This window comes from Austrofundulus limnaeus, unplaced genomic scaffold (genome assembly GCF_001266775.1).
Source record: "Austrofundulus limnaeus strain Quisiro unplaced genomic scaffold, Austrofundulus_limnaeus-1.0 Scaffold177, whole genome shotgun sequence".
NCBI classification, from domain to species: domain Eukaryota; kingdom Metazoa; phylum Chordata; class Actinopteri; order Cyprinodontiformes; family Rivulidae; genus Austrofundulus; species Austrofundulus limnaeus.
In genome coordinates this window covers 1,091,890-1,103,175 of record NW_013952579.1, presented here as the reverse complement: position 1 = coordinate 1,103,175, position 11,286 = coordinate 1,091,890, and the positions used below count along the sequence as shown (strand labels likewise).

Here is an 11,286-nt window from a genome sequence, read left to right as displayed (position 1 = left end):
AAGATATCAACTCTGATCATGAAAGTGAAATGAAAACTTGTGACCTGAACGTATTTCCAAAATAAAGTAATTTATTTTTAGATATATGAACAGGATTAAACATACAGACACTTAAATATTATATGAATAAATGACACAAGTTATAGTTTTCGACACATGAACTTCAACTCAGAGTTGACAAAAACAGTAAATTTCAGGTGTTGAAACTTTACTGGCACTCTACTTGACTAAGTTTTAAGTAAATAAGAGAATAAAGATAAAAGACTAAGCTTTAAGAATAGGAGGGAAAAGAAAATTAGTGAGTTTAGCACTGTTCTTTATTAATACGGACCAGACCAGCAAACAGCATGTCAGAACCAGACACCTCCGAGCTAGACTTCAGCGTCTTATCTCAGCAAACGTTCGTCTACCTTTGATGTCTTCATTCATGGCCGAGACAGGCAGGCAGGTAGACGATTTTGAGAGTGACCGCCTCGTTAAGTCCGCAGATGGATGATGTCGTTCATGACAGCAGGGCTGAGGAGGGAGACTCCTGTCTCACCCCTAGCGAGCCTCAGCGGCTTCAGGTGCRGTCTCAGAACAGTCGCTTCGTGGCATGTTAGTAACATCCATCAAGAGACGGACATTCACTCCTCAGAGAGACTCAGACAGAACCATCCGCTCCATCCAACAGACAAAGAACAACTACCGTTAACCGTGAGAATAGAAAATTAGTTTCTTGAGAGGAGGGGAAAAAAAGAGAGGTGAGAAAGACAATAATCTCTCTTTCTCACACTTGGCTGCGGCCAGCTGCGAGTTGTTATCAGCAAAGAGAGACCTTGAAGTCTGCACAGACAAAAGTGTCTTAAAAATCACTTCACTGAGGTTATAAGTCAGACCTTTGCACCAATGGATTAATAATACATTATAATTAATCATTAAATCAATTTAAAAAATGATAAAACCATGATTAATAAACCAGTACTAAGAAAAAAAGATTAAAACACACTTCAACTCTTTTTTCTTCACAGTGTTATACTCTGGAATAAAGAGATATGCAAAGATTAATTCAATAAAACTTTGAGTAATGATATATTGATTATAACCTCTTTTAAAAGATTAAATTAAATAAAACACATGGAACATATTGTTCCATTCACTTAATGGAAATAGAAACAAACTTTAAAATGCATTCTTCTTATAAGTGTAAAGCAAATCAAAGACAAAAAATAGAAATGAATATTTCACCAGGGTTACCCCTACACCACTTCCCATTATAACAGGACCAAAGCAAAGGTAGCCACCACTAGGTAAAGGTGCACAGGGTTCAAAAGTGGCTGGTGAAATTTGCAATGTAAAACCATGATTTTGCTGCATTTCAACCTGGAAAGACTCACACAGAAATGCGGCAGTTAAACAGTTTTATTGATATGATAAAGTTCTTTGGCGCTCGAGCCCCAGCACCCCAGTCTGCCAATCCAGGGAAACTGCCCCTGATGTCCACACAATATTGTAGAGTCACGTCAACCAATGCAAACCCCACAACATCCAGAGCCTTAAGGAACTCTGGGTGAATCTCATCCACCCCCGGCGCCATGCCACTGAGAAGCTTTTTAACCACCTCGGTGACCTCGGCACCAGAGATTGGAGAATCCGACCCATGGTCCTCAGGCTCTGCATCCTTGTGGGAAGACCTGTCGGTAGGATTGAGGAGGTCTTCGAAGTATTCTACCCACCGWCACACAACGTCCCGAGATGAGGTCAGCAGCGACCAGAATTGCCCCGAAGCTATACTGAAGTCTTTTTCCATGGCCTCTCCGAACTCCTCCCATGCCCGAGTTTTTGCCTCAGTGACCCGATACCTACCGGCTGCTTCCGGAGTCCCACAGGCCAAAAAGACCCGATAGGACTCCTTCTTCAGCCTGACAGCATCCCTCACTGCTGGTATCCACTAGCAGGTTCGAGGGTTGCCGCCATGGCAGGCACCAACAACCTTACGGCCACAGCTCAGGTAAACCGCCTCGAAAATGGAGGCAYGGAACATGGCCCACTTGGACTCAATGTCCCCCAACTCTCCTGGAACGTGTTCGAAGTTACCCCGGACGTGTGATTTGAAGCTCCGTCTGACAGGAGACTCTGACAGACGTTCCCAGCAGACCCTCACTACACRTTTGGGTCTGCCAGATCTGACCGGCGTCCTCCCTCACCAACGGAGCCAACTCACCACCAGGTAGTGGTCAATTGACAGCTCCRCCCCTCTCTTCACCCGAGTGTCCAAAAAATGCGGCCGCAGATCAGATGAAACAACAACAAAGTCGATCATCGAACTGTGGCCTAGGGTGTCCTGGTGCCAAGAGCACATATGGACATATTTATGTTTGAACATGGTGTTTGTTATGGACAATCCGTGATGAGCACAGAAGTCCAATAACAAAACACCACTCGGGTTCAGGTCGGGGGAGCCGTTCCTTCCAATCGTGCCTCTCCAGGTCTCACTGTCATTACTCACCTGAGCGTTTAAGTCCCCCAGCAGAACGAGGGAGTCCCTGTTAGGAGCGCTCTGCAGCACCCTCTCCAAGGACTCCAGAAAGGGCAGGTAATCTGAACTGTTGTTAGGCGCATAGGCACAAACAACAGTCAGGACCCGTCCCCCCGCCCTCCGAGGTGAACCCCAACGTAAAGGCACCAAGATGGGGGGCAATAAGTTTGCCCACTCCTGCTCGGCGCCTCTCAGCATGGGCAACTCCAGAGCGAAAGAGTGTCCAACCCCTCTCGAGGAGACTGGTTCCAGAGCCAAAGCGGTGCATCAAGGTGAGTCCAACTATATCTAGACGGAACCTCTCAACCTCACACACCAGTTCAGGCTCCTTCCCAACCAGAGAGGTGACATTCCACATCCCTAGAGCCAGCTTCTGTAGCCAAGGATCAGACCGCCAAATTCCTCTCCCTGGACCACTGCCCAACACTTATTGCACCCGACCCCTATGGCCCCTCCCACAGGTGGTGAGCCCATTGGAAGGTGGACCCACGTCTCCTCTCCGGGCTGTGCCCGACCGTGCTCCATGGGTGGAAGCCTGGCCACCAGGTGCTCGCCCAYGTGCCCCACCTCCAGGCCTGGCTCCATAGTGGGGCCCCGGTGACCCGCGTCCGGGCGAGGGAACACTAAATCCGTTTATTGTGTTCATCATAGGGGTCTTTAGATGTACACTTTTATATTTAGGATTTAATATTTACAAATGTGTARCATTTTTATTGAATATTTAGTAAAAAATAGCAAAATGTATGAGCAGTGAGCTAAACATGTCACTGAAAAATTTTAACTAGGATTTTAAACAAAATGAAAATGTGATAGTGACATTTTTTAACATTTTGTTTTACATTTGGCACCCTATAAATAAAAACATAAACTGAATTTAAAAAAAGACAACTCCTTCTGTTACAGAAACACTTTATTTCCTTAAATACCACATAATATTAGTACAGTCAGTTACAGATATTGGTTGAGACAGAAGACATTCTGATCCCTCGGACCCTGCTTTTCTGTAAAAATAAAGACAAACATCAGATGATATCGTGAGCTATGTTTACACACACACATACACACACACACACACACATACACACACACACACACACACAGAATGCTGGCCAAGTTCATGTTCATTGTCGTGTAACTTAAAACAGAGTATCCATGATGTTAAAAACACATTTTAGTTAAAAAGAGGAGGGGGTACTTTCAAACTGTTCCTGCTCACCTTTAACCCCACAGGATATAAATTACAGTCTGTAGGTATTGCTTCAGTCATTTTGAGCTCAACGATAATCTTCTGTTTTTGTACAAACAGGGCTGGTGAGAGGTTTAAAGACATCATTTACCAACTGGAAATCATTTGCCTATTTTACCACCTTTCATCAACGGCATCAGATAAACAGAACAAAACAAAAATAAATCACCTATATCACAACAAAGAACCGGTCTATCTGAATCAGATTTTCTGAGATTTTTTCACATTTTCCAACGAACTGACAACAAGCTCCCAAATCAACCGGATTAACAGTTCCCATGCATGTAAACATAGCCGGTAACAGTAACAGTATATGTACAGTGTTTACTCAGGCAGTGCATAATGAGACCAGGTCAAAAATAACAAATTAAAAGAAACATTACAAGGTTCAGATTTGGAAGTGTTCTGCACCAAATCTGACCAGTAACGTGTCACTGGTCAGACCGAGCCCAGCTAGACACCCGTCTTGACAGTCGGTCTCCCAGTAGTACCATCACTGAAATATTAACAGATTCATTGGCACGTTAAACACCGTCGTGAAGAGAGTGAGGTCATGAATATTGATCAGTTCTGACATTTAGGGTTTCGTGATAAAGATCTGACATTTTCAGTGCAGTCATGTGCGAGGTGTTTTTTTTTTAATGAAAGACACGAAATCAAAGCATTTTTAGAGTAAAAGTGCAGCAGTATGAAAAAGAAAGCCTGTTAAGAGTTTGTCAAAATAGGAAGGAATGTACCATTTTTCATCAGTAAAAAAAATAATAAACGGTTTGTGAACGCTGCTAGTAAAAGAAATAAATAAAACAGATGCAACTACATGGAGAAAAACTAACTTATTTACAGAAAGAAGTGCAAACTTTCTCTGACATTCACACACATAATAATCCACAGTTTATCCCAAAAGGACATGCGTAGAGGCACAGAAAACGTACAAAAAAAAAACCAAAAATAAAACATCTTAAAAAGCAGAACGGAGTTGGCTTTTGTGACTCGTCTCTCATCTCCAGCTAATAGAAACATGCATTCAAAGCACGGACTTCATGGGACGGGCAAGAGCTGAATTTTCAGCCCTTTGATTTATCATTTCAAATAATGTTAGCACAAAAAAAGTGACTTCAGTAATGCTGCATACATATATATTTTACCAATACACAGTATCGGGCTCATTTCAACAAATGTTATTATTCAAATAAAAATGTCTTCTTTGTATCAATATTTTTGGTTTTCAATTTGGTTTCTAAACTTTCATTTTTTTTGTGTTCGAATACGTGTGGGGCTCTGTGGTAATGCCTTAAAGGGAGTCCTGTGTAAACATTATCAACAGTTAGTATCTTACCTGTTCTGCATAGCGTTTTAACGACAGCAGGTTGAAGAAACCGAGTTTAATTCTTGCAGGATTGATGAGTTTAAAGCTAGTTTGAGCAGGGCCAAGATCAAATGGGATCACTGCTGTCTTAAAAACAACTCTAAACACAAATATTTTTATTTTAACTCAATTTTTTTTTACTTTTGCTAGAAAATTTGCATTACACAAATAATGCAACAGAAATATAATTTCCCTGTTGAAATTGCCCCATGCTACACTGCAAGTGCTAGCTCCCGCTATTAGTGCTGTGTAAACAACACAAAATAACCATTTAATGAAAAATTAACAGCTTGGGAAGGTTTATAAAATAGTGATTGGATGAACTGCTATAACATTTTTTACACTGTAATTCTTTTAAAAAATAGCCAGAAATTTAATCTTAGTTTTGATCAGATTAACTAGATTAACCAGCTTATCAATTAGCTTATCAATCTGATCCAAGTGATAGTTTGTCTCCAAACTGAGGTTGTTTAATGACCTWTCTACAATAATTAAAATACTAACTGTTTATAACCTTTCCACTGAACCCCTAACAAAAAGATCGGAACTAACCTTTTTATAAATCAAAGCTAAATCATCGYTGCTACGATTCTTTAAAGAGGATTTCCCAGAACTGGTTAGCGGTCTACAAATTCTTGCTTGACTGAATTATTCAAATAAACGCTTGCATAACGTAAGAATGCTACAGTTTGATTAAAACAGGCAAATACTTTTGAAATACAATTAAGAAGGCATTTTAATGAATAGGCCTCTTGTTTTCTCTACCAACCTAAAAAAAGGACATTTCTTGGATAAAAACATTCCTTTAGACCATTAATAAAAGCATTAAAAAATATTAGAAGAGGAATACAGAAGTTATGTATTACTTCAGATGTAACTGTTGCTATGTGAGAAGTAGTCGCATTGCTCCAGACACATTACAAGATTCCCTTTTCTTCACTTTTAGGTCACAAAACCACATCCTCAGTCACTTCACATCACTGGAATTTGGCAGATCTCAGAGAGAAGAAATAAGCAAAAGTCACCGTCACAAAGCAATATTTTTCCAAAGACCAAAACAAAAACATTAGTTACTTAAAACCGTCACTACAGAATAAAACAAATTAACCCTCTTTTCTTTTTTTCTTTTGTTTTTAAATGACCTCACTCCTTCTTTTCGTGGAGAGAGGCACGGACGAGCTTGCGCACATAGAACGCGGTGAGAGCGCTGCAGCAGGCGGTGAAGATGAAAAGTGCCACGGCGTCGTGAGCGAGGTCCCCGTGGAGGCGCTCGTAGAAGGGCCGGCGCTCCGTGAAGTCTGTTCGCAGCGCCTCGATCTGCAGCACGGTGCACGCCATCACTAAGATGTGAAAGATCTGGTGGCCCTGCCCGATGAAGTCACACCTGCCGGGGAACAAGCTCTCCGGGTGCGGGCAGCAGAAGAAATAGGCGCTGATTAGGAAAAAGAGCACGTGGTAGATGTGGTACGGCACGATCGGGTCGGAGCAGCTCTCCCGGTAGCAGCTGTAGATGCGGTGGACCACGGGGCTTATGTCTAAACAGTAAGCCAGGGCCGAGGGCACGACTTGGAAGAGCTTGTGGGCAAACTTGGGCATATCGTGTCTGGCGTACTTGCCGTAGCAGCACCCGAAACAAGTGAGCCAAGCTAGGAAAGCGGCGGTGGGTAGAAAGAACCCCCGCACGGTCGTGTGCAGCTCCTTCTCTATTGCGTAGTAGTAGTGGGCCAGAGCGCTCCCGTACTGGTAGACCGACACCCCGACRTAATCCAGGAAGTAGAAGGTGTAGTAGGAGAGCTCCGACTTCGCAGACAGGAGATGAGCAAGAGCACTGAAGGAGAGGTAGGTGAAGGCTGAGAGGAGGACGATGAAGAGGGGCTGGGCGTGGGGGTCGCGCAGGAAGTCCACCGTCTCCGAGATCTCCTGACACTTCACTAGGATGATGAGGGCGGCCAGCAGGTGGGTCCACACGTTGAGGGTCTCGTTGTGCCGCTGGAAGAGCGTGAGGAAGTAGTAGCGCCAGCTCTGGTCCGTTTGCCGGTAGCCCGTGAGGATGTGGCGCTCCTGGAACACCTTGGGAACGTCGGACAGCTTCACGGTGCACGGCAGCGTAGGGAAGGCCGACTCGAGCAGCTGAGGGATCTGCCGCAGCTGCTGGGCGTTGATGAACAGCCGGCCGATCTGCTCCATCACTACCGTCGCCATGGCCAGCTAGAGTCTACGGGGAAGGTGGAGAGGAGGAGGGAGCGGTTAGTCAGCATCTGGCTTTGAACCACGTTAACATCAGGTGTGTCTGTGAGGATTTGTGATTGTGCAAACGCTGACTAAGGATTTTTCTGTATGCTTCTAATTGTTTTGTACGATAAAAACAACATTCTTGCAGGTTTTTTTGTTGTTTGTTTGTTTTTGTTTTTTGTTTTGTTTTTATGTCKGGCTTGATTTCCTCTGATTCTGTTATCTTAGTGTTCTTTAAGTAAAAATTAGCCCATTGAAACCTCAWTGATAAATGCAATTTTGTTCATTTTTATTTATTTATTGTTCATTTTGGACAATGTTCAATGTTCAGTCCTTTTAAATAAAACGTGATGACAGAATGTAGAAATGACTCAGCCTGAAACTGAAAATGTAGATGGAGGATAACAGAACTGCATCATGGAAGAAACACCTCAGCTTTAGCTTTTGCGCTAGCTCCTGAGCTAATATGTAAATATTGATATACAGTATGCTGTTAGCTCTAGAGCAGAGGAGCCCAAAGTGGGGCCTGTGGGCCAAATTTGGCCCGCCAAGCCATTTGATTTGGCCCACCAACAGTTGCCAAAATTACAAGGTTGTAACCTGTTRTCCTATGTAGAAACACAGTATTTCCATTGGTCAAATGACTATATAAAAGGGCTGTAGTTAAGGTAGTTTTCAGTCATGGTGCTGACTTTAGCTTTGATTTATTAGTATTAAACATGAAATGACAACAAGAAATATTTAGATCAGATTTAACCCCGCATGTAGATTTGCACACTTTATAAGGCCACAAAATCTCATATTTTATCAATTTATGAGATGTCCCATGAGCCTTTGCTACTTGAGCGTATGGCAGACTTTCTCCAAGTGCACAGRCTAAAACAAAAGCTTAATGGTTAAAAATAAAGGACTTTACTTTTAAAAAGTAGTTGTATTTCATAGGGCTGTATATTGGCAAGAATTTGGCGATACGATACATATCATAACAGAGGGGTCACGATACGATATTTCCCGATATATTGCGATACTGTAAGCAAGGCAATATATTGCGATACACTGCAATTTTTTTGTCCAAAAATTCTATTAAATAAAAACCTCATACTGAAAAAAAAAGAAAAGCTAATGTTTACTTACAATGCTAATGCTACCCTTACTCTCTGGCGCTCAAGAGGTAGAGGAGCCAAATTGCTGGCTCACTGCTGCCAACTAGTGGTCAGAGGCTGAACTACAACATAAAAATGAACGGTTGGCAAGAAGGTTGACATTTTAAAGCTTAATTAAAAATCGATACAGGGCTTTAGAATATCGATACAGTACCGGGAAATGAAATATCGCGATATTTCAGTGTATCGATATTTTCTTACACCCCTAGTATTTCATGTTATTATATAACTGCATTTGGCCCGCAGCCATTGATAGATTTTCATTTTGGCCCCCTTGGGGAAAATGTTTGGGCACCCCTGCTCTAGAGTGAATAAGTAGAGCGTTAGCTTCCAAGCTAATATACTAAACATCGTGTTGATCACACTGGATCATTTCAAATACTTATCAGAACATAGAAATTAATACAGCATATCACTTTAGTATTGCACAATATAGCATCGATTCTTTGTGTTGTAATCTCAACTGTAATCCATAAGCGTTGTCATCATCCCCAGAATGCATTGGGTCAGTAACAAAATGGTGATGTGCTTGGGCAGCGGCGGGTGCAAAATAAACTTTAAGCTTTACATCTTGTCATAGTGTAATTCCCTCATCAAAAACTTACCCGGAAATTACATAATATGTCTCCCATATGTGAAAAATGTAATAAACATTTACATTTTTTTAGGAAACTGGGAGTTTTTACCTGTCACAAACAACTTTTTGAGAAAAGTTTTTAAAACAGCGGAGACAAAACAAGCTGTTAAACCACAACAACAAAACGTACAATTGGATGAGATGAGGCTTTCAGACTGTAAGGGCACAGTTGTGGTAGCATCATGCTGTGGTACTGGTACACTGCACGCAATGTGGATGGAATCATGGAGGAGGACTACATCCAAATGATTCAATTTCACCTCAAATCAACAGCTAGATGGTTAAAACTCAAGACTCAAGACAATGATCTCAAAGCTGGTTTCTGAAAGATGAAGTGAGCTGACGTAAAACCTCTGGATCATCTTTGCCAAATCCCCAGCCTTAAACCATTTGAAAATGTGCGGACTTATCCTTAAAAGCCAGGCGTATGCCAGGAAACCAACCAATTTAAAAGAAGTACTAATTCTGCCAAGAACAGCGGTCAAACAGAGTAAGAAAGCTGCCAGGAGCTTATCTACGGCTACAACTTGCAAAGAAACACACCACCAAATGTGTTACTGTGGGTGTGTGTAGTTCTGACCATGAGCGTATATATTTTTTATATATATATTGTGCAGACATCAGTGTGGGACGCACATGATGAGCAGAGAGGATGAGGAGGAGAGGCGTGAGTGGTGAAGGCAGATTACGTAACATAACTCCATCCTATAGGTCCACACCCATCAGCGTTCAACAAGCTCTGGCATTCTTTCAATTAATTCTATTTTTCAATAATGTGTATATATATATAAAAATCGCGGTCAGCTTTAACTAGAAAGCGTTTGTTAAATTTATTGTGCATGTTAAACGCGAGGCCTTAAGGCCTGTTGCTGCGGGCTCTTCTGCACCTGACCACCGGATCATTTTAATTTTAATTCATGATAAACGTMATTTCCATCATGGTGCAGCCAASCGCTGAGTTTACTGTTACAGCCTCMAACCTGCAGCTGGATAAGAAATGGCGCTAATATTGATAAAATCTGACAGCGTTCGAGACGCTTCTCCTTTCTCACGGTATGCCTCCTACATTTCAACGACCAGGAGGGGGGAAAAAAACCCGTTAGTCTTAACACTCGTAAAATAAAACACTTACCTGTGAAAGCTGTAATCAGTACGGAGTCTTAAATGTACCAGTCGGTGAATAAATTCGAGCCGTACAGAGCTTGGATATCATTATTTGACGACCCGGACTGGACAGAGAAGATAACCGTGACAGAAGACAGCAGCAGCGAGCCTGTGGCGGATGAATCTCTTTTCTGGGAGGGAGCCGATGCGCTTTGACTGACAGGTCGCTCTGGCCAATCAGCAAACACGTCACCACGACCCTCTTCGCCGACGCGGTAATCATATTGGCCAATGACATCTCCGGTCTGACCAGCCAGCCCGCCTACTCAGAACAGAAATTCTTCCACTGTGAGAATTTTTCAGATAAGAGGTAATGATGACACAGTCGGACCTGTGACGTTTCAGATCATATACAGCTGATACTGTTTACTTATTGTGGTTTAGGCTTTAATAGTATTAAAAGTAACAACCATTTTAGTTTTAAATGTGTCTTATTACATATTTATAGCTTCCTATTAAATGGGTTTGCTTTAGGTTGTCTTGAACTGACAATAATGTCATTTCTGGACACTTTATGCAACCCAGAACTTTTCACATGTCATTGTTTGTACCTCCACGTGCAGCAGGCATCTCACCTATGTTGCTTGGTAACACACAGCTTCAACAACAAGGTTTAAAATGACACGATCTCAGTGATCAGATAGGAAGGAGTAACACCAATTTTAACCAAATATGCTGCCTGCTGAGTAGTGCTCCTGAATTTACTTAACTGGTTTGAATTGAAGTCGTTTTCCTGTCCAAATCCCACTGAGGACATTAATAGATAACAGTGTTGGACAGTAGTGGATTTACTTGAGTACTGTAATTAAGTGCATTTTTTGAGGATCTTTACTTGAGGAATTATTTTTTGGGGTACTTATGACTTCCACTCCATTACATTTCATCCATCCATCCATCCATCCATCCATCCATCCATCCATCCATCCATCCATCCATCCATCCATCCATCCATCCATCCAT

The 11,286-nt window shown here is 42.1% G+C and overlaps 1 protein-coding gene across 1 annotated transcript; it reads right to left on the bottom strand.

Annotated features, from left to right (window-relative positions):
• Nucleotides 1–3,410: 3,410 nt before the first annotated feature.
• On the bottom strand, nt 3,411–10,458 carry paqr7b (progestin and adipoQ receptor family member VII, b). Its single transcript, XM_014017851.1, has 2 exons — nt 10,295–10,458; nt 3,411–7,345 (listed from the first exon to the last, which is right to left on the bottom strand). Exon 2 carries the CDS (start codon nt 7,330–7,332, stop codon nt 6,274–6,276), a length of 1,059 nt encoding a protein of 352 aa, XP_013873305.1. The 5' UTR covers nt 7,333–7,345; nt 10,295–10,458; the 3' UTR covers nt 3,411–6,273.
• Nucleotides 10,459–11,286: the final 828 nt, after the last annotated feature.